The sequence below is a fragment of the Heliangelus exortis genome, chromosome 2 (assembly GCF_036169615.1).
Source record: "Heliangelus exortis chromosome 2, bHelExo1.hap1, whole genome shotgun sequence".
NCBI lineage: Eukaryota > Metazoa > Chordata > Aves > Apodiformes > Trochilidae > Heliangelus > Heliangelus exortis.
The window spans coordinates 53666196-53693065 of NC_092423.1; the positions used below are offsets into that span (position 1 = coordinate 53666196).

The 26870-nt window shown below is 42.4% G+C and overlaps 1 protein-coding gene across 3 annotated transcripts in view; it reads left to right on the plus strand.

Moving 5' to 3' along the window:
- The first annotated feature begins 1116 nt into the window (after nucleotides 1-1116).
- The window catches only part of BLVRA (biliverdin reductase A), a 32583-nt gene continuing 6829 nt past the window's right edge, over nucleotides 1117-26870 (plus strand). The window contains exons 1-7 of one of the 3 annotated variants that reach the window (XM_071736192.1): nucleotides 1136-1258; nucleotides 20254-20362; nucleotides 20584-20711; nucleotides 22445-22564; nucleotides 23156-23253; nucleotides 24618-24725; nucleotides 25379-25550. In XM_071736192.1, the coding sequence (XP_071592293.1) occupies nucleotides 20357-20362; nucleotides 20584-20711; nucleotides 22445-22564; nucleotides 23156-23253; nucleotides 24618-24725; nucleotides 25379-25550 (632 nt within the window). In that variant the 5' untranslated portion in view covers nucleotides 1136-1258; nucleotides 20254-20356. Of the gene's footprint in view, nucleotides 1259-20253; nucleotides 20363-20399; nucleotides 20422-20583; nucleotides 20712-22444; nucleotides 22565-23155; nucleotides 23254-24617; nucleotides 24726-25378; nucleotides 25551-26870 lie in introns of those variants that run through there. The other 2 variants (XM_071736193.1, XM_071736194.1) reach the window with 2 other exon arrangements.

Genomic DNA, 26870 nt, shown 5'->3' on the forward strand with positions numbered 1-26870 from the left:
GTCACCTAGTTCTCTAAAGGTCACCTGCAGCAAGCAGGGACACCCTCAATTAGATCAGGGAGCTGCAGGTTGCTCGGAGCCTCATCAAGCTTTTTCATTGTGGCTGTAATTATTGTCAAGTAATCTGGGCAACTTTTGGAATGGGTTGTGATGCAAGCAGGAAGGGTCTTGGGTACATTTCCCAGTCATCACTAGGAATAGTTAGGGAGCACCTGATGTTCCCAACTCCTGTGCTTGTACCAGGGCAAGAAGGTACTGGTTGTCTCAACTCTCTGTGCCAGAAAATGCCAAATTGTCCCAACCCACTGCTTGGAATTAAAACAAGAACAATGTTGGCTGGTGCTGATATTGAAATGCAGCCTGGGTTGTGGGTGGGTTTGTGCCACCACAGGTATAGAATAATCTGTGGAATTTAGACCATCCTTGTTTCATATACTGTTTATTGCAGGAGCTTCTGGCCTGAAGGAAAATAGCTGTACCCCCTCCCCACCCTCTGCCCCCTCGGCTTTTATCTTCCGAGCCCTGAATGAAGCAGCTCAAAGTTCTGTTCTATGTAGATAAGAAATGGCAAGTAAAGAGGCTGGTAGTAGCCTCTGGGTAAAAAGTGGCTCTCCAAGGAAAAGCTAGTGCTTAATAACAGTGTATTGTGGGCCAGGATGCAATCCTTCTAGAAAGGGGAACAACTAGTCTTGAGTAAGAGCTTGTGTAATTCCTGGCCTAGGCTGTCCTAGTCCTTGCTTCCTGTGTACTGCCTGCTTGGAGGAAGCCAGGAGCAGAATGATTTTTCTACCTGGCACTGCTGAAACTCCCAGTTTCTTGAGTGCTCCCAGTTTCCTGAGCTCAGTCTGCAGCATAAACCCTATGGATGCAGCTGGGTAGACACAAGCTCTGCTGATGTACCAGTCCCTGCTAAACACTTCATGGGCAGTGCCCAGAGGTGACAGCTGCGGAGGCTTAACCGGGGTCTTGCACAGGTCCCCAGGGAGGTGTCAGTCCCCTGATAGCCACCTGCAGCTTTAGTGCTGTTTTCTGAGCGAAAGCTCCCCAGCCCGAGTGCCTGTAGCAGCCATGCTGCAGCCGCTCTGGCTACAGCCCGCCCCTATAGTGTCCTTATTGGATTCCTGGCCAAGGGGGTGTTGCTGCAATGATAGCACCAGGGCATTGATATGCGGGAGCTGCAGAGCGTTGTATAAGAAGGAGCTGCTGGGAGCGGAGGAGGATTAAGCAGGATCACGTTTCTCCTTTGTGAACTGAAGAGGTTAGTGACTATTACTTAATCCCTGCTAGCTGTAATTAGGATTTGGAGGCACCGCTTTCGTCTTCTGACTCCCCTCCACCCTTTTCAAGATTGCTTACCAGCAGTGTTTCCCCCTCGGTTGTGAAGGAGTGGGGGAGTCCTGCAAGTCACGTTGTCCTATCTGCTCCAAAGACACCCACCACACTCGAGGGGACAGGCCAGCACTTGGGAAGGGGGAGGGGGAATAGAAGGAAAGAAAGAAAGAAAGGAAAAGGGAAAAGCCCTTCGGAAAAACGTCCAAGATGCAGTGAAGCGGAGTGGTTGCTTGTAAGTGATGTGGAAGTAGCCAAGCAGCATCATTGTCTGGCCAGAGTACTAGGTGGTGGGAGTGTGAGAGGTCATTTAAAACCTTTGCTACAAAGTGTCTTCTGGGCTTGTTTTCAAAAGTGCAGAGTTTCCTCCAAATGCTGTTAAAATCCATGTTTACTGCAGGTGTTCGACCACCCCATTCTTAAACAGCAACCTTACTGTACCTCAGTTTACCCATGTGTAAAGTGGAGATGAGAATATTCTACTTCTGCAAAGGAATGTGGTAGGGACATATTCCAGACAGCCTTTGGGAGGAGAAAGGTGAATCAATGAATACTGAATCAATGTGTAAAATATATTTACACTTTGTTAATAATTACTTTATGCCCTAGTCACAGCTACCAACAATCTCTATCTTAAAAAGAAGCAAAAAAACCAAAAAAACATGCATCAAGACTCAGTCTACACACAGAGGAGAAACAGGCTCAGTCTTTATATAACTCTCCTGGCATGCTGAACTTGTGTGTTGGAGCTTGTTCAAAAAAACCCCAACAAGCTAGTGTTAATTAGGGCAACAGTTCATTGAACTGATTTTGTGTTAAATATTTTTTATCAAACTCCTTGCATCAGTTTGCAGGATTAATTTTTCCAGAATGAGCATAGTTCAGCTGTTGATTCTCTGATTATAGATGTGAAAACAGAATGACAGTGTGTAAAAAATCAGTAACGTTGTGTTTGAGCATCTGTCTTATGTGTCAGTAAGTGGGAAACTAAAGAGAAATCTGTTTTAATAATAAAAATCAAACTTGACACTTAGTTTTCACAAGATATATACCAATAGTTAAGTATTTTAAAATATTTTTGGTACATATAAAAGTCTAAGTAATAACTGTTGTCAAGAGCAGTGCATGCAACTTAGATATTAAATAATGGACAGTAAATACTAATGATTGGCATGATTCTAAGCTATACTGGCAGGCTGATGATTCAGGATGTGTCCTCATGAGGTCAAAAAACTTTTTTTATAATACTAACCTCACAGTTTCTGTAGACAGTGAATTGAATTACTCTTCATGAGCAACTGGTTTGTGTTATCCCTAGAGGAATGGCAGTGTTTATTTTGTATAGCCAAAAAGGAGAATCAATCTTCATAGTTTTCAACTTCTTATTTTTCACATCCTTATTCTTTTCCAAATAGTTTGCTAACTGGATGTTTCAACACTCACTCCTCACCAGGCAAAAAAGCCTCTGAGAGCCCCAAGAGACCACCACATTCAGCTCTGAGAACTTAATTTTAAATGTAAAAGGGACAAACTTTTTTTTAATTTTTATTTTTTAAATGAAGAACATCTGCTGTATCTACAGCTCAGCAAATGAGAACAGGATGAGAAGAGGCCTGCTTTGATCTTTGCACTAAAGATGAACCATTCTTGTCAAAACAAGTGAAGATAAATTAACTGACCAGTTAATTAAAATGGGAATCACTTCCCATCTTACACTTCAGTGTCAGGACTTCAGTAAGATGCAGGAATGGAATGCGTGTTGGCATTTTTGCTTGTTAATGATGACTCTGAAGTCACCTCAGTTTCATGTGGCTTGTTGAGGGGATATTGCACAGTACAGATTTATTGTAGGATGCTTCATTGTGTCTTTTCCATTATCCCTGGTGTGGTCCATTGGAGCTCTGTCTGTGCTGCTGTCTTTGGCTAGGTAAGCTACAGTCAGGCAAGAGGAGATAAAAACAAACTAAGTCTGTAAAGGAGTGGTAAAACTAACAGAAAGAACTTGGGTAGATGAGATGGAGCAGTGCCTGCAGTGGGAGAGTAACTCCCCAGGAAAGGAGTCCATGTATTTGGCACAATAGTACAGCAATATCAACATACATGTGACTTGTTCACCTCTAATTTCCAGGCAACCATACATCTTTCTGAAGCTTGCATATCGTGTTCTGTGTAGCATTTTGTTGAACTGAACTGAAGTATTCCATAGACTAATACTTGCAACCCAGACAGAGCTCGACTGTGCCAACTAGAAAGCATTGAAGAAAACACACCTGACTGGGAAAGATAATGAAGTGCATTTGCTAAATCTGTTATTCCAGATGGGTGCAAGCCAGCACCTTCAGCAACATGAGTTGAACAGTTAGCGTAGGAGAAGGAAGTTTATCCATTTTTAAAAAAATTATTTTATTTTCATTCTTTTTTCTCAGTATAGCATTATAAACCAGTTAGAAACATGCTGCTTGGGGCAACTAATGTTCCTCTTACTGTAACTATCCTACTACATTAAGGGTTGCAGTACACTGGCTAGTAAAGCAAGCCATTCTCATGGCTCAAGTAATGCTACCATGTTTATTAGCTTTCCTTCTTAGTGAAGTCTGTAGGTAGGAAGGGGTCTTTATTGTCTTGTCAATACCTTTGTTTTGTGAATGAGAGGAAAGCTGCCAGAAAGAATATGGAATTATGTAATAATCCCTAAGAGAAAGAAGTGGTATACGATACGGGGGAAAAAGTCAAGACCACAGTCATTCTATTTGAAATGCCATGGATGTGTTTTAGCTGAGCTAGAAGCTATAAAGCTTTGTGAACCTTTCTATTGCTAGGGAGAACAACTCTTAGTCAGTGTTTACTGTATTCTTCAGGCTCAGACAAAGATGAGCAACAGAAGACTGTCTTGGCTCTTGGTCATGAAGCTTGGTGACTTGCTTGTACTTGTCTTTGCAGTAATTTGCTAATTTTTCTCAGGCATAACACAAGTGTGTGCAGCTAGGAGTTTGTATAGATCTCTACTCTTGGGTGATAAGTACAAGTATAAGAAGGACTTTTCTGCTGTTGTTGTTCATAAAAGTAGATGAATGAAATTTGGATGGAGAAAGCAAATTAAATTCTGACTTCTAAGGCTATGATTTTCTAGTGGCAAAAATCTGTGAGCAACTTTCAGGAAAGGATGAAGATAGATTCTGTATTGGTGCCAATTCACTGCTAAGTGATGAGGCTATAAACTGGTGTGGAACATTTCTGTGCTGGAGGTGATCATGGGCTTCATCCTCTTTCATTCTTGGTGTCCAATGTAATACAGAGCAGGCCTGTTTTTTTACATAGGTGTGGAGTACTCGAATTTGCTCCTTGAGTAACCTGAAGTGCAGTATGTTAGAATCATCCCTTGATGGTTCATCATCCAGGAGTCAGGGTAACCAGTAGCTGCTGGAAATGTTTGCTCTGGGAGACATGTTTTTTGTTTGGACTTTGTTATCTTCTTAAAAGGCAACAGCTTAGAAAAACTTAGATTTTGAAATCTATTTTACATTTATTTGCTTGCATAGTAAAGTGGAATACTTTCCTTGGATATATCCTAGTATTTAGAAAGACATGTTGTCAGTTCTTGTATGCCTGACATCTATAATGAGGCCTTAAGACTAAGAGCTGTTAAGTGAATCTTTTAAAAATGAACAGGTGATTTGCCTATCTCTGCCTACTGCTTGAAGAGAATGATTCCAGTCCAGTTGTTCTTAAAAAGGTCCTGCTGACAATTAGTCTGATCTAGTAATATTTACAATATGGACACAATTAAAACAGAGCAAAAACCATCACAAAAAAGCCTATGTCATATGGTAATGTAAACAAGGCTTGAAGTGGCTGGATGGCAGCTGGTCCTCAGTTTTAGGGGAGAGTAGAGCTTCACATCCTTTTGTCTGTTGCCCTCTGGGAAGGGAATCATAGAATCATAGAATTTTCAGGGTTGGAAGGGACCTTTTAAGATCATCTCGTTCCAACCCCCCTGTAATTGCCAGGGACACCTCCCACTAGATCAGGTTGCTCAGAGCCCTCTCCAACCTGGCCTTAAAAACTTCCAGGGATGGGGCTTCCACCACCTCTCTTGGCAATGTTATGTAGAATGTGGAAATGTGATTCTCTGCCTGCTCTGAGCCCAGTTTTGCTGTTGAGACTTCACCAGAAAGGATGCTTCTTTCTGAAGAGGGCAGGAATGGAAAACACAGTCTTATTACCTGCTGTCTCTGAAGATGACCTAATTTTGCACCAGGGAAATGCATAATTTTTAATTTTTTTTCCTGAAAGGCAAGGTCAGAAGTTTTCTTTTATTCACATAATTAGTTTGCAAAAGCATTTTTTGGAAAAAAATGCTGGTCCACTGCAGGTTACCACAATTCCTATCAGTTGGCTCATACCTCCCCAGCATCAAATATCCTGTGATATCAGAAATGCAACATTTCTGGTTTTAAAACACATCAGGGGAAGTCATCCTATCCTAGATGCGCCTAAGGAAGCATGAAGGTGCTAGTAATCCAGGAGATTAATCACAGAATCACTGAGGCTGGAAAAGACCTCAGAGATCATCAAGTCCAGCCTATGACCTAACACCAGCACATCAGCCAGACCATGGCACTAAGTGCCACATCCAGCCTTTGCTTGAACCCCTCCAGGGATGGTGATTCCACCACTTCCCTGGGCAATCCATTCCAATGCCTGATCACCCTCTCTGTGAGGAAGTTCTTCCTGATACCCAACTAAAACTTCCCCTGGCACAGCTTCAGGCCATGCCCTTGCATCCTGTCACTAGTTGCCTGGGAGAAGAGCCCTGACTACAACCTCCCTTCAGATAGTTTTAGAGAGGGATAACGTTCCCCCTGAGTTTCCTCTTAACCAGGCTAAACAACTCCAGCTCCCTTAGCCTCTCTTTGTAAGGCTTTCTCCGCAGTCTCTTCACAGTCTCGTTGCTCTCCTCTGGACCTTCTCCAGCACCTCAATATCCTCTGGAAGTGAGGGGCCCAGAACTGCACACAGTATTGAAGGTGAGGTGTACTCAACAGTGCTGAGTACAGGGGGAGAATTACATTCCTCATCCTGCTGGCCACGCTGTTCCTGATACAGGCCAGGATGCCATTGGCCTTCCGGGCCACCTGGGCACACTGCTGGCTCATGTTCAACCAGCTGTCACCCAGTATTCCCGGGTCCCTCTCTACTGAGCTGCTCTCCAGCCACTCTTCCCCCAGTCTGTAGTGCTGCATGGGGTTATTGTGGCCAAAGTGTAAGACCCTGCCCTTGGTCTTGTTGAACCTCATACTGTTGACCTTGCCCCATCAACCCAGCCTGTCCAGGTTGATATTAAGTTTCTTTTGTTTAAATGATTCCTAAATTTTGTTTTGTGATGGGTCTGTGTGGCAGGGTTTTAGTAGCTGAGGAGGTGGCTCCTGTGAGAAGCTGCTTGAAGCTCCCCTAGCACCAAAATCCAGAGCTGCCTCAGGCCAAGGCTGAGCCCATCAGTGAAGGTTATAACGGCCCTGCAATTAACATACTCAAGAAGGGGAACATGAAACTGTTAAAAGACTGAGTCCTCCACCCTGAGAAGGAAGGAGCAGAAAACTGACCACAACCCCTACTCCCCACCCCTGCGCCACTGGGGAGAAGGAGGTAGAAAAGTTTAAAGTAAAGTTATTCGGAGCTGGGAAGAAGATAGGCATGGGGTATTTGTTTTTAATATCTGATTTCGTTTCTCTTTGTCCTACTCTGATTGTATTGGTGACAAATTAAATAGATTTTTTTCCCCAAGGTTGAGTCTTTTGCCTGTGACCATAACTGGTGAGTGAACCCTCCCCATGTTTGTCTCAACCCATGAACGATTTGTTAGATTTTCTCATCCCCATCCCCCAGTGGGGAGAAGAGTGAGTGAGCAAGCAAGCAAATGCATGGCTCTTTGTTGCCAGCTCTACTTAAACCACACCAGGCTTCATCTCTTCATCTTTTGCTTTCGGGATCTCCTGCTGACAAAGACGGCCTTTTTAATCAAGAAATTGTCATAAGCAGGGAGAACTGATGCAGTTGCCAAGTCCAATTTATTGTCCAATAGCTAAGGTGGTCAACTATAAAACAGTGACAACTTACAAATACACATGTGTAGTGTTTGTGTTTGATGATAATGTAAGATGCTTTGTGTTTTCCATTTCTAATTAAAAAAAAAAAGAAAAAGAAAAATAAATTATTTGTCTGAGACCCAGTTTGTGGAGAGGCCACAGTCATGCATGAGATATGAATGACACTGAAATATTGCAGAAAAAATTAAGTGGACAGAGTATTGTTTGGTCTTGAACCTTTGCAGTATCTGTTTTAGTAGTTGCCAAGTTAGGTGGTTGTGCCAGTCCTGCCTTTGATGGGATACTATCCACTTATTCAACCATAGTTGTTGTAAATAAAATACTGGTCCACATTAAGTAGATTTATTTGACAGAGGAATCTAAAAGAGTGGTACTTGTCCTGATTACATTGCCATAGTGATTCTGGATGGGTTTTGTGTTTAAAATATTACTCTGAGCAGGCATTTGACTTCACTTAAACCTTCCAGCTCCAAATCTTTGAAGGCAAATTGGGAGAAGTAAAGGTGGGGTTTTTAGACAGCATTCACCAATTTTAGTTATTTTTACAGAAACTTTGATAGAGATCGTGAGTTTTGTAAGTGCTGCCAGCAGCTTCACTGGTCCCAAACTGGCAATAACAAAATATATAGAACTTACAGTGCTCCTAATACGCTGGCACGAACCATCCTTTGTTCTTCTCCAGCTAATGCTGCTGCATGGACCCAAACATCAAGTCAGGTTATAATTTATCATGAGTTTTGTGTTCATTACACATGCACCTGCAAGATGGGAATGCCTGGTCTGGAGCTGCAACATCTATTAATTTCTCTTTAGAAATGTTTTTTATATTAGTAGTTACTGGAGGGGTTTGAGCCAAGTAGGATGTTCTGCTTTGCTTGCCGTTGGACCCAACTTGATGGCTGTATTTTAGATCCTTTTGGAGACTTTCTGGAACACAAAATCTGGCAGATGGGTAATGAAGCAGATGCTTGTAAATAGGAACCATTTTGTATGTCATTCTTTCACTTGTTTGTCAAGCCTGAGCATGAGCCGGAGTGTGTTCCTGAAGGGTCAGGTTTAGGCATGCTCAGAGCTGTCTGGCTGTACAGGCAAATTAAAAGCAGTGGGCTATTTATCCATCTTCTTGGCTTATAAAACTACTGTATCTCTGCTTGTAGAAATCCTAGGGTTTGATGACTACAGACCTAGGAATTGGGAGATACGTAGTTTGCTTTTGTAGTGTGTCCAGCTATACACAAAGCATTGTGCTTCCTAAAACTTTGCATGAGACCTAATGTACAGTTGAGTACTGTAGTCAATGTGCTTTTACAGCATTCCTATAGCCTTTGATACTGATTTTTTTTTTTAATTTGAATTAACTTTTGTTATCAGTATAATTTAACCAGGATGCCAAGCGCCCCCTCTAGTGGCTAATATAGTAACATGAGCGTTGTCGGTCTCAGGTCAGCTTTAACAGAACAGCAGGTTATGACTACTTGACTGCTAAATTGCAGAGAATTGCAGGCTAATTCTTCACGATGGAGCAGACTAGTGGCTGGGCCATACGATTTTTGAGTGTTGTGATACCTATTAGCATGAAAAATAATGGTCTCTAAAGTTAGGAGGGGTTTGAGTAACCTCAGTTGTTAATCTTCATTCAAGAACTATTATTTTTCCTACTCTTAAGCAATTACTGCCATTGTTAGATTTCCAAAATTTAATGGGAATGGAGAACATCTCTAGCATTTTTCAGGACTTACTGAGGAGTGGTAGACTAATAAAATGACACAGGTTTTAGCCATTGCAGTCATCACTTTTAAGGTTACAACTTCATGCATAACTACTTCCCAAGTTATCTTAATTTAGTTATTAAAAAAAAAAAAACAACAAGCACTTTCTATAATTATTTTTTTCAGAAGTGTGAAGACACTTTTGTTGGGGTAGAGGATGAGAAAGTTGGCTAAAAAGATTAACACTTGTCTGACGAGCTTCAATTTATGTGTGTATTGTTTGCTATGTAGAGATGATAAGGCAAGCCGCAGTGTTATGAGTTACCTTCATGCTAACAGTGGAAGCAGGGTGTTTCATCAGCCATTGAAAGCAGCATCTTTATAGTGACTGCAGTGTGTAGCATGAAAGCTATTTTGTTTTGGAAATTCTCAGAATAGGTCAGCCTGTCACAGAGTGACCTTTAGTGGACCAGGAAATAGGTATCATCTCTTGGGTTGATTCCATAAAGATATTAAAAGACCATACTGTGGCTGGGTATGTGTTTTGTTCTTCCGCCTAATAATATTACAGTAAACAGCAAAAGCTCTTATTTCTTGGTGCACTTGTATGAATATTTTCATTTATATAAATGGGATTACTTACAATTAAAGCTAAGCAAGCATGTAGTTCCTTGTAGGGTTTGGGTTTCAGGTGAATTTAACAGCAAGAGAAAAGAAAGAAAAAAAGGTATTTTTGTGTCATGCATTATATGGTATTGTTTTATACAGGTATTTCATTACAAGCCTTAGCAACCTTTGCTAGATTTCAGATTTGAGTAGGATTTGCTACAGCAAGAAAGAGAGGTTGTAGGTGCTTACATTGCGTTTATCATTAGCAGGTCTGAGACTGCTTTACAAAAGACAGATTTCCCCTGCTTTGGAACTGGAAGGACTAGCAGGGAAAAGGGATGTGATTTGCTTGCTGTAGGTCTCCCAGTAAACTTCTGGGAGAAAGAAGGCCATTCAGGATTCCAGGCAATACAGCCTGGAAACACAGGATTCTTACTTCTGCCCAGCTAAGCTCTGCCTTCATGACACCCTCTGATGAAGAAAATGCTTATAGAAAGGACTACTGTAATTGGCAGACAAATTCAATTCAGATGTAACTGAGAAAATATTTCAGAACATTTTCCTGTAATTGTCCATCATCACTTTCATTTGTATTGCAGCAAAGGCTTGGAAGCCACTCCTGGCATCGGAGTTTTCCTACAAAGCACTTGGGAATCTGTCAAGTAGGGAATCTGTCTCTCCCTAGGTATCACAGCAAAACCAGAGTGACAACAAAAACACAGCACAGGAAAGGAAAGGAATGCACTGAGATTATTTGGCATGCATCAGCTCCCTCTCCTATCAGCTACACTTCTTGTAATTAGTTTCAAGTACATTTCCCCAAAAATGCAGGTGTGAGTAGTCCTCCTGGTTTGTTCTTAATGGAAAATGAAAAACTCTCAATTTTACAAAGTCAAAGAGTCATCACAAAGCAGCAGTGACTTTCTATGAAACAGGTGCTTAGTGTTGAGCTGCCTAGCCACATGGAGACTTTACTCTGACAGCTTTAGTGTTGTACAGGAAAGCCAGGGGACATGGTTTGCAGTCCACAGGGACCTGGCAGAGTTCAACCCTGTGGTAGCTTTAGAGTTTATGTGGACATGTAGTCAAAAAAGTGGGGGACATTCTTCATGCCGTGTTTTTTCTTTGAGTTAGTACCATTTTTAGCTTTACTCAGGGTTATTCTCTCTGACATGTATTCAGGCCAAAACTTGTACTGTAGCAAAAATACTGTTTGATCCCATGGAAAATTAGGGTCTGTGAATTGCTGATAGCTCCATACCATAGCCCATTCTCCTGAGTGCTCATCAAAAATTGGACTCCCAAAGTAATTGACAGCAGCTTGTTAAAAACATTCTTCTACCACCATGCACAACAAATGGTTTGCTTTCAAAAATGGTTATAGCACATTATAGCCTGAAATAATTTTTGGAGACTGTTTGTGGCTCTCTTTGCTTCAGTCATATACTAATTAGCCACATGCAAGTGACCTTTTGGTTAAAAAATAGGTGTTAGGAGGCTGCAGTTATGTGGGATTGTTTATTTACCCACCAGAAGTTTCACAAGACTCTGTAATTTGCTCCAGAGTAGTTCCTTGAAACTTAAAACCCTCTTATTTCTATGTTGTTTCTTTTAAGGGGTTATTTTTACAAAATACAAAGTAAAGTCCTTCATGTCCTTCTCTTAGTTTTTTTTCAGGTGCCCCCAGATATGCTGTTTTTTTCAGGATAGTTCTGGTGTTAGTGTAGGGTGAATTTGGCTCTCAGATGTCACCTATAGAAATCAGTTGTCTCATGCAAAGCATGTATAATACTCACGGTCTATTTAAGCTGGCTGTGCAAACCATAATTTTTTTTTCCAAAAATTTGAAACAATACAGTTTATCCCAGGGCAGAGTTTAAAACAAAACATCTCTGGGACCCCAGAAGTTTTATTTGCTTTGTGTTTTCTTCTTCAGACTGCCAATCAAATCTGAATGACAAAAGGTGGCTACAGCAAAGAGCAACAGGAAAAAATAATCTTTTCTACCCCTGTGTATACTTCACAGCACTTCTGAGTCAGTCCTCCACAGGATGGAATATGTCATGTATTAAAAGCAGATCTTCAGATTCTTCCAATACCTCTCACAGTTTTTATGTTAGTTTTGTGAAATGTTTTTGCCTCAAGTATGGAGTTGGGGGCTGTGGAGAGTCTGGAGAGAGACTCTGGAATTAGTAGAGTTAAGTTGCAAAAGTATGTTCTAATTAAAGTTCTCCTTTCTGCTTAGGTATAAATATTGGAGACAGTATAGCTGTTCAAAGTGCTGTCATTTATCATTAACCATGTACTGTATGTAGTGAAGGTGCTTGTTTGGCAGTTGTAATACAGCATCTGGCCATCTCCCAGTATAACTACATTAACTTCAGCTTTGGCAGCCAGCTGGAAAACCAGAATTTAATGAGGCAGTCTGCATATAAAGGTAAAATGATGCAGGTGGCTTGTTTGTCATTTAAAAGCCAGGAAGAAAAGCCTGCTGTGGCTATTTCCAAGGTACCGTGGTGCCAGTCAGCATGAAAGACAGTTTTCTGCTGTAAAAACTCTGTAAGATTTGGTGCCTCAAAGGCATAACTCACCTACTAGAGGCAGGTGCCTGCCAGAAATCTGTGGTCTGGGTTGTGATAGCCAGAGAAAGGTGAGTGTGAGAGATGAAGAGATGATAGGAAGGGTTGATACTCATAACAAGGAGTTCTCAAGGAAAATGTATGTGATTGCTCTACAACTTCTAGGTGCTGTTGTTTTCCTCTGAAACGTGGAGACTATAAATTGTCTTGGCTGTTTTTCAAGAAAATTTATCTGTCACTCACTTTATGTTCAATTAATGTATTTAATGAGAAGTAAAAAAAGGCATAGAATGTTGGGAATTGCCTTCTTGACTGTCTCTGCCTTGCCAAAGGGCTTTACATTGATCTCCAGGTTGCAGAAAGCTCAGGACAAAATCATAAACTCCTGCTCCAGCATGTTAGCACTCAAACAATTATTTTCTTAATTTCTGTTTTTCCTTTTTACTCAAGTTCTTCCTTTAGTTAAGATTAGTGAGTCCTGTGCTGGATCTGCTTCCCGATGGCTGAAGCGCTTAAGTGGTTTCCTGCAGAACAAAGGGTATAGGCTGATGAATTGGAGCGTTGGTGCAGTTCTTCTCTTCTAAAAAACAACACTAACAAAACCCACACTGTTCAGCTTCTGCTTTCTTTGCCAGGCAGATGCATCTTGCGACAAGCAGACAGTATGAAAAAAAGATGTGGTGACACAAGCTGTGACATGTAGCAGCACCCTTAGTACAGCATCTGCCAGGGCTCTGAGTATTTGTGAGGATGGAGTGGACCTCAAGGTTTCAACTTGCTGATTTTACTGTGACCACTACTGTCTGTCTGGTGTTCCCCTAAAAACTTCTGTGAGGAAGGTACTGCAACCCCCACCTGAGGGCTTTGCTATTATCAGAGAAAACATTCTCTGTGTTGTCTAATCCATAAGTCTGCTGCACAGGGAGCTCTGGCAAGCTCAGTTGGTCCAGGCTGGCTTAAGTTAGGGGAAAATATTGGGTTGAATCTGACAGCCCCACAGGGGCAGTACTGTTGCAGCTCCATGCTCTCTGGTCCAAGCAGTAGTGAAGCTGAGAGCACATTCCCAGTCTGCACACACTCACAGAGCACATGCACCACACACACATGTGCATGGCCAACACAGATCACAGAGAGACAGAGGACTTGCACAAACACAGACGACCCCAGCAGCCGTATCCTGCTACCCTCTCTGGCAGAGCTGGATAGAGGTCTGCTAGTGAGAATATGTATGTGTATATGTACATACACATCTATACTAGGTGGATCACTCCAGCAGCTGGGCTCAGACACTTCAGCTGCCCCTGAATCCTTGTCTCCCCAGTTGCTGCCCCCTGCCCATATGAGCCCCTCACTATTCCTAAGAGCAGTGGGAGGTGGCTGTCAGGTCAGTGGAGATTGTATTGTGTATTGATACGTGCCATGAAGAAAATGACAACACATGTGATCAATCAGGTATGGTAGAGTTACAGATTTAATGTAAGCTAAGATCTGTCATGTATAGAGGAAGGTGTTGGAGGGAGTGAATTTTGCTGAAGAATTGCTGTGGGCATTAAATGGTTCAGGTGTTGAGTATGCCAAAGTGAACTAACTTTGACAGCAGCATTTTCAGATTAAGTACTCACCAGTGAGGTTTCTGCTAGTCTTAAAATATGTGTGCCAGTAAGATGGCACTCGAAGCACTCCCAGCCTTGTCTTTTCAAGTGTGCTACTTCATGAAATCCTCCCACATCAGTGTTATGCTATTGCAGGTGACATTAAATGCAAAATATTTTGATTTCTGGTGCAAGTCGTTCATACCAGCGGAAACAAAACTTTGAAAAATGCAAAGAGAATGCATGAGGCTTACTGAAATTCTTTATGTATCATGAGAGAAGGTACCCATTCTCATCCTGTAATGTCTAGATATGCCATGAAAAGTTTTCTAGAAGGAGACATAATTCTTAAGTCTGTCTTTTATCTTGCCTCTGCTCTGGCTTTGTGTAGCCGTAGTGATATTGCACAAAACAGAGGTTAACCTTGCTTCCCTAGGGTTTACTTCTGTGAGCATTAGGGGGTTTGAGATGCAGGGGCTAAAGCCTCACTGTGATTGTACCAGATTTGCTACGTGATCAGTACCTTGGGGAATACTCCATTGCCTGCTTTGCTCCTGAATATTTCTGTTTTATTGCTAAATTTTGCAAGAATACTTTGGAAGACAAGACAGTGTTATATCTGTGTAAAATAAATGGTCCTTCTCAGCTAGATGTCTTTTTTGGGTCCTCTTCTGTGTAATGCAGGACTTACCCTCTCTCAGTAAGAGGAACCATCTGTGCTGGCTGTCAGAGGGAGAGAGCTCATTCACCAGTCTGCAGCTGCCATGCTCCCTGTCCCTGTTCAGAGGGGATGCTTTGTGGGGCTGGCGGAGCTGCCTGTGACCAGGCCAGGGCAGTTGCTACTGGGTGATGGGAGGCATTCTTCAATCACAAACTGTGAGCATAAAGGAGGACATAACTTCCAAATCTTCTCACCAGCCCTTTTGCTTTCATATAAGCAGTTAGGAAAATGTGGAGAAATCCAAAATGCTTTTGGATGCTGGGTGATGTACTGGTATATTACTTACTGTAAAGTTTTTCAGTATGACAAGAGCCAAAGTTCAGCAGCCTTGAAAATGCCTCTGAAGTATATTTGTCAAAAATATTAAGCAGCACTGGTCAAAGTTCCAAGTGTTGGTGTTCCTCAAGGGCCAGTACTCAGTCTGGTGCTATTTAACATCATTGTTGGCAACATGGAGAGCAGGACTGAGTGCACCCTCAGCAAGTTTGCTGAGGACACCAAACTGTGTGGTGAGGTCAACTGCTGGAGGGAAGGGATGGCATCCAGAGGGACCTTGACAGGCTTGAGAAGTGCAAACTGCATGAAGTTCAGCAAGGCCAAGTGCAAGGTTCTGTACCTGGGTTAAGGAAGGCAATCCCATGCATGAGTACAGGCTGGGAGGAGGAAGGATTGAGGGCAGCCCCCAGGAGAAGGACTTGGGGTGATGACAGCTTAATATGAGCTGTCAGTGTATGCTTGCAGCCCAGAAAGCCAACCATATCCTGGGCTGCATCAAAAGAAGCATAGCCAGCTGGTCCAGGGAGGTGATTCTTACCCTCTGCTCTTGTGAAACTCCACCTTGAGTACTGTGACCAATTCTGGAGTCCCCAAGAGGAGAAGGATCTAGAGCTCCTGGAGCATGTCCAAAGGAGAGCCACAAAAAAATTAGAGGGCTGGAGCACCTCCCCTGTGAAAACAGGCTGAGGGAATTAGGGTTGTTCAGCCTGGAGAAGGGGATGCTCCAAGGTGACCTTATAGCAGCTTTCCAATACCTGAAGGGGTCCTACAAGAAAGCTGGGATAGGACTTTCTGCATGGGTGTGAAGCAAAAGGGCAAGGGACAATGGTTTTAAACTAAAAGTGGGGAGATTTAGATTAGATATTAGGAGGACATCCTTTACTATGAGGGTGGTGAGACACTGGAACAGGTTGCCCAGGAAAGCTGTGCATGCCCTTTCCCTGGAAGTGTTCAAGGTCAGGTTGGATGGGGCTTTGAGCAGCCTAATTCAGTGGTAGGTGTCCCTGCCCATGGCTGGGGGGTTGGAACTAGATGATCTTGTAGGTCCCTTCCACGCCTAGCCATTCTGTGATTAACCAAGGTTGCCTGTCTTAAGAAAAAGGCGTAGAAGGTTGGCACATCTCTTTAGTAGGTTTCCACTCTCATCATTACTGTGTGTGAAAGATAACTGTAGCTGTTAGCCCATTGTAAAGGTTTGAAACAAGGGTAGATTTTCATATGTTCATCTGGACTCTCAGGTGAGTATTCTCTCTTCTGCCCTTACCCTTGAATTCATGAGAATTCAAAAAAACATCTAATTTACTTTTCTCCTCAAGAAGCTTCAGGTTTTGTTATGTGAGCAAAATGTGGATAATACAAAGCAGTAGCAGGGATGCAGGCATAGTGGTTTTTCTTTTAGCTGTGCATGTAACCAAAGGTTCTGCAATGTACATTTCATAGCTGTCTCTTTTCATGTGAACACTGTATTAGCCTGCAAACCCTTGACCTGGAACAACTGCCTGGTTGCTATGGCAACAGGTTGCATAGTAACAGGTTTTGTTCCTAGGTTGAAATCATCTTGCTTCTTTTAAATGTGACTTTTGAGGAGGTCAGTTGTTAATGAGACTAGGAAAGTTTTTTTCAAAGGAGAGGCAAATAAGTTTGTTCTGCAACCTGAGCATCTGCTGAGTGGTGTTCTTTGATCATGGCACTGCGAGAAGGTAAACAGCTCCCCCACCTTCTCCTCTTCAGTGATGCAGAGTTCAGCAGCTCACCAGAAAAAAAAAAAACAACAAAAAAGTAGATCTTGGAAACAAGATGGCTGCAGGAGCTTCAGGGGAATTTGTCTGCTGTCTGACTCCCAGTAAAGGTTGTAGGCAAATATTAACAGCATAACACTCTAGTAACCTTGACAAGTCCCTGATCAGTTGCTCTCTAACTGAACTGCTTCTAAACCTCTGCTGACCAGCTCCTGATTCACACTAGAGCACTTTATGAATTTAAGTTTTAAAGAATTACAACCGTACACTTCAGAAGAGCAGTTTTGTAGGTTTTTGATGGTTCTGCTTGACAAGGTCCCATGTGAGGCTGATGGTAAAGGCAGAGGTGCTGAGGTTGATTGACAGGGTTGACCTCTGTAGAGGACAGGTAGGACCCATTTCAGTGTTCTGGAAGCAGAGCCAAGTGTGTCAGAAAGCTGGTGTGGATTGTCAGGGCCCTCCTTACTGAGCTCCAGCTCAAACAGAAAGAGCACAAGCTGGTAGGGACTGTCCAGGAAGGACACCCAGACTGGCCCAGCTTGCAGGAATAGAGCTGGGAAAGGCAAAGCTCAGATGGCACTGAAATGAGCTATGGGAAGGGTTTCTCTGGGTACACTGGCAAGACAAAGAGCTGATAAAATATGAGCATGATGCTCGCTGGGACCAGGGTGATGGAACTTAGAGTTAATTGATGCCTTTTTTTTCTTTTGCCCTGGCTTTCACTAGTAAGGTCTGTTCTCAGGCCTCCTGGGTTTCATTAAGAGTCTGTGGGAGTGTAGCATAATACTGCTGGTACACAAACGTGGTGATGAAGCTCTTGAGCTATCTGGATGTACAGCAGCCCCTGGAACCTTACAGAGAACTTCCAGAGAACAACAATTGAGGGACATGGTTGAAGCTATTGCGAGGACACATGGAAATCAGGGGAGGTTCCTGGCAGATGGAAAAGGGCAAATATTGTGCTCATCCTCAAGGAGGGAAGGTGTATCCAGGTAACTAAAGGCTGGTCAGCCTTGTATGAGTCCCTGGGAAGGTAATGGAACAAATCCTCCTTGAAGCCAACTTCAAGCACACAAATGCCAAGAAGGCCATTTGTGATCAGCCAGTGTTGGATTTACCAAGGGCAAACCATGCCTGACCAATCCTACTGTTTTCCGTGTTGAGATGAGTGGCCCTGTCAGCAAGAGGAAAACAGTGAATGGATTTTAGCTTGACTTCAGCAAGGCCCTTGCTGTGATCTCCTGTAGTATCTTTATGGCCAAATTGGTGAGAGGGGAAACGAGTTACAAGGGAGGGTGGAAAATTGGCTCAAAGATTTCTGTTCAGTGGCACAAAATTCAAGCAACAGCCAGTGAAATAGTCAAGCTGCTTAGTGGCATCCCTTAGGGTTTAATGGCAAGGTCAATACTGTTAAATGTTGTTATTAATGATGTTGTTATTAATGACCTGAGTGATGGGATGGAGTGCAGCTTCAGCAGGTCTGTGGATGAAATCAAACTGGTGGCAGTTGTCAGTACAGCAGAGGTGCCAGGGCAGGCTGGAGAGATGGCAGACAGGAATATAATAAAATTTAGCAAAGGTGAATTTAGAGTCCTTTTTCCAGTATGGAATAATACTGTGCACCAGTACAGACTGGGGATTTCATGGCTGGAAAGCTAGAAAGTGGCCTGTGTGTGCTGGTGGGTAGGTGGAATCTCAGGCCACAGCATGCTCTTCTAGCAAAGAAGAGCTGTGTCCTGAACTGCATTAGCAAGAGTGTACCCAACAGGACGTGGCTACTCCAACAGTGCTGTGCCTGGCTTTGAGCACCCTGCTACAAGAAATAATTTAAGTGCAGGAGTGAGTCTGGTAAGGACAAACCAAAGTGGTCAGGGTGGTGGAGGAAATGACAAATGAGGTGAAGATGAAGGAAGTGGATTTTTTCAGCCTCCAGAACAGAAGGGTAAAGGAGACTATTATTGCTACTTACAGCTTTCTGATGAAAAGGATGTAGAGGAGCTAGAGCCACACTCTTTTGGGAGATGAGCAGTGAAATGGCAGAAGACAATGCAGGAAAATTGGAGTAGAAACTCATTCTTAATGTGATGGTGGTCAAATGCTGCAGCAGGGACCCTGGGAGGTTGCCGAAATCCCATCTTCAGGGACAGTCAGAGCTTGGCATGGTCCTGGTGCAGCTGAGTGGGGTTTGGATGGGGTGGCCTCCAGGGGCTCTTTCCAGATGAGGTCATTCTGCAGGCTTTGGTCTCTTTTCTTTTTGGCTGTAGAGAAAAGTGAGTGTAACTGTGAGCCCAGCCCAGGACTCTGCCTGTGAGTGGAACTGAAAATGGGTTATGTGTTTATGTTACCCTCCTTTCCCTCTTTCTCTCTCAGCCCTATACATCTCTCTTCCCTGGTGAGCAGTGTCATCACATTATACCTCAAATATTTGGTAATGACATATGTCACTGTAATAGCCCTAGAGAACTCTTCCAATATGACTAATTTCTTCTTTCTGCTTTATATTAAACACTCCACTGCATGTTCTACCCTTGCACCCCTTTGGCACATATAAAGCAAGAAGACTTCAGCACTGAGAGGAATATATACTTAGGCAGAATCTTATAGAAAAACAAAAGACAGACCTGACATGATTGGAGAGAGGCTTTCTTTTATTTATATTTCTTTGTGCCAGTTGATGTGATTTTTTAGAGGCTGTCAGTCTCTAGCACTGCCAGAACAGTCACTTGTGGCTGTGCTGCTGCACTGTGATCCCATCAGACAAGAGGCACAAGGAGGAGAGGACTGGGCTTGTCTGTTTATCCTTTTAAGTCACAGAAGGATTCAAAGGGTTGCAGCCAGACAGTGGAAGTGGTTGAAGGAGTTCACTTAGGTGAAGGCAGTGGCAGGAAGACCACCAGAACAGAAAGAAACTGAGTTTCAAAGCATGCTGTCATGTTATGGAAATAAAAAATGCAAAGGAGCTGACTTGGCATGGTTGCTAGCAGTTTTTTTTCTAAGCTCAAAATTACCTTACAAGATGTCACTAGTCCCTGGGGTTGGGGAACGGTGCAGTTTGAAAGGTGACACCGGTTGCTCAGTGCTTCCTCATCAGTCACAAATCGTAAAACCAAAAGGAGAGTTCATTACCTGTGTCTCAGCAGCCCAGCCAGCAAGTGCAGTACCTGGCTTGTCCTCTGTAAGATGCAATTGTGGCAGGGATCTGCTTTTTCGAAATGTAAGTCTTGAGGACGTGGCTGCTTGTCATTAAAGAGATGGCAGAGCTTTCTTCGTGCATGGAAATAGCAAGCAAGAATCCTGGCCAAATTATCAGATGATTGGTTGCATCTTGACACCATGGGACGTGCCAGCAGTTATGTGGGGGAAGAAAAGATGCTCTTTGCTTCCTGTCCCAAAGTATTCCTGCTATGCTGCCATGCAGTGTGAATGGCCCCGTCTCAGCCTGGGGCAGGCTGTGCTGCAGATGCTCAGGAAGTCAGCAGGGTTTATATAAAGCTCTGCTGGGTGTGCAGAACCTTTTGGCTCCTTTCCAGCATGGAAGCAGCGATATAAATAGAAGAATGTCTCACTTTTGAAGTCTTCCTTCTATTCACAGAAAGGAAGAACTTTGTGCCAGAGCTGTGGTGTAATAGTTGTTAAATACAAGGCTGAAGACCAGTTCTGTGACAGGCTGGACCTCTTGACTACCTTTCAAAGCAATGCAAGTGAGCTCAGTAGCTATAGCATCACATCTCCGTCAGCTGGTTGCTGACATCAGAATAAGGTTTGGCTGTATGAAAGCAGTGTTAAAGAGTAATTCACCCTCCCGCCTCCCTTCCCAGCTGCTCCTCTCTGCTAGAAACCAACCAACGAACCAACCAATCAAAAAAAACCCCCAAACCAACAACCTGTTGCTGTTTGTTTGTTTTTTTTTCCCTTTGGTTAGATTAACAAAATGTTTGGGACTGTGGTGGTGGGAGTTGGAATTGCTGGCTTAGCACGAATCCGAGACTTGATGAATCCAATGCCTTCCAGCCCTTCTGAGAACCTGAAACTCATCGGATTTGTATCCAGGTTAGAAAGCTCATCTTAACATGTTTGAATGGGTATTGTAATGTTTATTTTTTCCAGTGAATGTGCCTTTCTGTATGGAGGACTATTATTTAGGTGGGAGGCAGGGGATGAATAACCAACGTTTTATATTTCTCTTACAATTAAGGCTGCCTAAAAAAGGAAAGTTAATGCAAATATGCCTGTCATTCTGAGTGGCAGTGAGAAAGTGAACAGAGGGAACAAATAGGTTACGTTAGTAAGATACCAGGCAGAAATGACTAAAACAAATAGCTGAGCAGCTTTCTTGCTGCAGGATGTGTATAATAAAAAGAAATGCATTTCTGTCTGACTGAAATTTCCTGTAGGTTTAGGATGGTACAGACAATAATTACACTAATAAGCTCTAGAGAAGAGCTTATTTATAGAGAAGTTTAAGAAACATGAGAAGCTTTACAGAGTTTTATTAAAGCTTGTTTACAGAAACAGGTTGTAAAGATACTAACACTGCAACTTCATCATATAATTTTTTTTTTAAAACCAGGTACTGAACCTGGAGATGTCATTATTTATACATTTATCATTTATAGATCTCTCCATATTTAGTGAATACAGTAAGGTTGCCTCTTAGGGAGTGAGAGTTTTTCTCACTTGCTTAGAACTGTTGAAATTTAATGTATACATCCCTCTGGGCATTGCTGCTAGACTGCTCCAGAATAGCAGAGTGTGAATAGTTAGACCATACGTGTACGCATCTCAGACTTTGAATGTATTTTTCCATCTATATTTAAATCATGCAGTCAGGGTTGTTTGAGACTGAAAGGGCCCATTGGGTCATCCAGTTTATTTCCCTGCCAAATAAACTCTTGGTTCTCTGATGCCTTTGCTAGTGCTATGGCTAGCCTTGAACAACACTGAAGATGAGGTTTCCACTACTTCTGTTGAGAACCTATGCTGTCAAAATGCAGTTCACAAACAGCTTGCTTGGATATATTGCCTTACTCTCTGCATTCCAATCACATGGAGATGTTACCAGTCTATCCTTTCAAGTCCTGCTTGTGGCCTGCCCTGTCACCTATCCTAGCACTGTTGAGGTGTCTGCTCCCGTCTTTACTAATGCAAAGAGCTACTGAGGGGGTGGGGAGAGGATGTGTTTCATTTTCAGGTGGAGATATGCTCACGATAGTGGCCAAGGCAGCTTTCCCCTTAGCCCTGACATGATGTGTGTGTCGCAGGTTAGGAGCTATGCTAGGCAAGCATCTCCTTTGTCCCTCTCCTGCTTCTCTGTGCTTGTTGTTGTTGCATGCTACCCTGCCAATGCAAATGCTTTGGCCTGTGTTGTTCAGCATGCTGGGGAGAAATTCCCTCATAGGAGCACTGTCCTCTTTAAAGTCACTCTTTAAATGACTCTTTTGGTAGTGATGCTTATGAAAAAACAAGACAAACAAAAAATCCCCCGAAATTCAACAAACCAAAAAACACAAAAAAACCCCAACAAAACACTTGATTAGGGTCTTTAGTAGGACAGTTTCCGTACCGATGTCATGACCTCTGGTCCATCTGTTTTGTTCTTCTGTGCACTCCACTTCTCTTTGTAAGGACTTGTGCCCTTCCTGGATCAGGAGCTGACTCTTTTGCTACCCTTGTTGAACTCAGTGAGACCATGGGAACAATTTCTAAGTGCAGCTGCACAACATGCAGTTGGGAAGAATGGAAGTGATGGTTTTGGTCTGGTTTTATTTATGCTAAATATGCAGGAGAAGTTTTGGCAATATTAATGAGGCAAAGCAGATTACCCTGGAAGATGCTCTAAGGAACAAAGAGATACACGCAGCCTTCATCAGCACAGAGAACAGAAGCCATGAAGAAACCATTAGGTATTTCTTTTTTTTATTATTATTTCTGCTTTCCTACTCTTTCCACTGCAATTTCCATTTCCAATGCACAGAGGAGCAGTGTAAATGGTTGCAGAAGAGAGATTGCCAGACTAGAAACCTTAAGTGAATGACACCAAGTTCCATAGAGCACTCAATAGGAGAGGGTAGGATTTAGGATGCATTAATTTCCAGAATAATTAACAGTTGCTTACCTCTAGGCCTGTGTTTGGTGGACAGGCAGCCTAAAACAGGAACTGAAGACTTTCCTCACAAATTATATAGAGGATGGATACTCCAGTGCCTCCTTTCAGCCATTCAAGTGTCTGGAAGTTAGAAACTGCAGTGCTCAATGCTGTGGCATTTTAGTGATTTGCTCTAGGTGGTTGAGGGAATTCTGTGGAAAAATCCAAATTAAAACTCAGTACTTCTGGTGTTTAAATGTGTCATACAGCCACCACATCATCTTTGCTAGGAAAGTTGCCATTTATTTCTGGTACTCCAAATGTGTGAATTCTCCATATGAGGCTGATTGTGGGGGAGAGATGGTTATGATGAAATACTATTTAAAAACTGAACTTGTGTTTATTTCAGAATGTTTTTGGAAGCTGGGAAACATGTCCTTGTTGAGTACCCCATGACCTTGTCCGCTAAGGCAGCCCATGAGCTCTGGGAGATGGCTGAGCAGAAAGGTAATGCATTTGTTCTCAAGGGTGTAAACAGTATTATGTGTTGGATAGCACCAAATACACCAAACTCAAAGGGAGAGCTCCAGTCTACTATTAGACATGATGTACAGGGGAACGTTCTGGTTTCAAAGATGTGTCAATGTAGAATTTAAGATATGTGCCAATGGGTAAATAAATAAAAATGTCAACGCTAAGACTAAGTTACCTTTTACCTCACTAAAGCACTGATCTCTATGAATGCACTTAGAGAATGAAACTTCTGTCTCAGTGATGGTAGATCATTTCATGTATGTCACCATTGGACTTCTGCATCTCCCTGAAAATAAAACTGGAAACTGCTCCCCAGTCTTCTAGCATTTATGATGTGCTGGTGACACACAGATGCTGATGTTATTGTAGGCCAGCAAGGCATCCCTGTCTGAAAGACAGCTTGTCTCTCAGCAAAATCTCTTTATTTCTGGCAAGCATGTGATTCCATCTCTGTGGTGCCAAGGGTCAGAAGCTGGCAGCTTTGTTGATGCCAGTGGAGATCTATGGGGCTGCAAGGAAAAGAACAGTGCCAGACAGGAGCAGAGTGTAAACCATTTGCACAAGCTGCACTATTTATAACCTTGCTTCTTAAAAATTTCCTTTGTGACTTTTGTCCTAAAACACCGGAGGTATAGGATTTCTGCTTTGCTGTTTCCCTGTACCCACACCACTTACTGCCTTGTTGCTCGCCAAATGGCTTCCTACTGAGCAGAATTTGTTTCTTCTCTCAAAGCAGCAGAAGTTACTGTCAGCAGCCTAAATTGACTCTGCTGGAAGACTTCTAGAAAAACACATATTGAATGAGGGCCACATTCAACTTGTGTCAGATAGCTTCTCTCCCAGAGTAACCCAATTAACTGCAATGGAGGGAGGTATTCCCTAACATATTGTTACAGCCTGGCTCTGAGTATTACGTTGGTTTTTTTCCCCTCCTTTTTCTTTCATACTACCCTGGGAGAAAAAATACGGAACAAGGAATCATGAGGGGAAAGAGGACAAGAATGAATCTGTCTTTTACTTTGAAGACTACTGTTTCAGCCTTAGTTGGGTATTGGGCTTTATTAGAGATTTTCTGTTAAACATAGTGGCTACTGTTCCTATAGTCTCCATATTTGTTGTCTTCTGAAAATCCTTAACCTAGATTGATGCCTCAGTGCAGGGTGTGTTTGATTTTCTTCCTGACACAATTTTGCCAGCCATGCCTGAGTTGTTTTTAAGTGTGTTACCACTGGTGATCACTGAAGCCTTCAATGCTTTGATGTGCCTTTGAATCACAAAGAGAGCTCTTACTTGATCTGTCCTGATTTTTGGTAGGTTTTTCTTTTTTTAAATGGCAGATAAAGTCCTCCATGTGGAGCACATTGAACTTTTGACTGAAGAGTACAAGCAACTGAAAAAAGAGGTGGCTGGGAAAGATCTGGTGAAGGGAACATTACATTTCACAGGTTAGTAGCTGTGGTGAAATCAAAGACCATCTGGATTTGTCTACCTGTTCCAAAGGGAGGCCAGTCCAGACAGAAGTATCACTTTTGGATATTTCCATGAAATTACGGAACTGTCTGGAAGACAATTTTGCTTTAACATTTGTCTTTTACAAGCTCTTGCTTCCTGCTCTCTGGTGAATGCAAGCCTGTGCCCTGTTATATAGAGAGCACTTCTTAATCCCTTCTCTACTTTGGTGATAATGATCATTCATGCTGGTCTCAGAGAAGAGGCTGAGCTTTGAGGAAGTTTCCCAATTTCTAGTGGGGACTTTTAGTCTTCTGTCCTGGTGATTTGCAGCAGAAGAGCTGGGAGACCTTTTCAAGACATTGTTTTCTTCCTATTTTATTTCCTTGTTGAATCCAGGTACACCCTCCTGTCCTTAAGATATCCTGAAGGGGTTGGTGTATATGTACTTCGTGCAGCCTTCTCTGTCGTAGCTCACCAACTGGTACATTTCAAGGCTGACCATCTTTATTGACTTTCCTATTCTGTCTGTCCACTCATGACACTCTGGTCTCTAATCCTGCAACAGTGCAGTTTCCTCAGCCTTTTTTATGCCAATGACATTATTCTCTTTCCTATTTCTCAAGGCTTTCTGTTGATGTTCCACCAGGTAGTGTCCTTGATGAAAACAAAGCCGGATTCCCAGCTTTCAGTGGAATTGCCAGACTGAGTTGGCTGGTTGACCTCTTTGGAGACCTCACTGTTACCTCTGCCACCAGAGAAAAACAGAAGGATAAAAATTATTCCAGAATGACTGTTCACTTTCAGACGGCAAACAAGAAGTAAGTAATGGCTGTGGCAGCAGGTGAGCCAGGCTGCTTGGGTGTCATCTGCAGGAGTTCTGCATTCTTTCTTCCTCTTGTGGAAACAGAATGGGTGGATGCTGGCATGAAAAGTGTACAAGAAAAACAGACCTGAAAGTTCTTCCTACAGTATTTTTACTGAAAGGAGCCACCAACAATGCTTGCTGAGGAGCACAAGGAGGTTTATATAGCTCTTTTTTTGATGTCTGAATGGGGGAATGGGCCCGTAATATATTTTACCATGCTCAAGACTAAATTAATAATCTCTTGCACTCAGAAAAATTGTTCAGAGACAGGATATTTTTTGTTTCACATCAGAAATTCTAGTTGTATGTTGAAAGCTAACCAGGTTGAAAATACGTGACTGTAAGCATGGTACACTAAATGAGAATCTAGCAGCCAGGATAGTTGTAATTTTTTCCAGTCATTGCTCTATGACTTAATCGCATAAACCTCTTTTGATGATGTATGTTATAATAATGAGCTTAATCTACCTTTTATTATGTGATAACAATAACCTTGCCGTCAAATAGTGTTTCACACTGTGGATCGAGTACTCAACTTGATCCAAAGTCTGACGCTGTATTTTGCTGAAAGCTCTCCAGTTGGGTCATTATGGGCCATCTGCCTGGGAGCTGTGTCCTTCAGATGGGTTTTACCGCACACTATAGGTGCAACTGGAGAATTACCTGACATGAAAAGGAATAGAGAAGTTATCTAAGTGCTCTATGTATCCTAGGAGGTTGGAATGGTGATGGAACAATTTGTTCCTTTCCCTTCACTTCTTTTTTCTTATTCTTTTGTATAGTGGACACTGCCTTTGAGACAGACACCCCATCATAGGCATATAACAAGAGGCACGTGAGGACACTAGGAAGAGCAAGAGAAAATTAGACCTTATGGGAAAATATTCTGCCCTATCTTTGTAATTAATTATTGCTTTTTTTGTTGAACATATGCTGCTAGAACACTTAATTTAAAAAAACCAAAAAAGAACCCCAAAAACCCAAAACACCAAAAAACCAAAACCCAATAAACAAACCCAAAACCAAACAACAAAAAAAGAAAAAAACCCGACCCAATGTGAATGCTTAATTCTTTAAGAAGCATTTAGTTTAAGAAGTAATAACCTGAAGTACTAGCTATTTGGGGAGTGAATAATCAGGGCTCATTTGAGCTGTTAGTTTCATTGTTGGGCTGTTTAAGCATTTTATCAGCCAGTCCTACAAAGCCCACTGCAGTTTATCGTGGGATTAGCATTCCGTCTCAGCAATCTTCCTCTCCCTCTAAATAAAATAT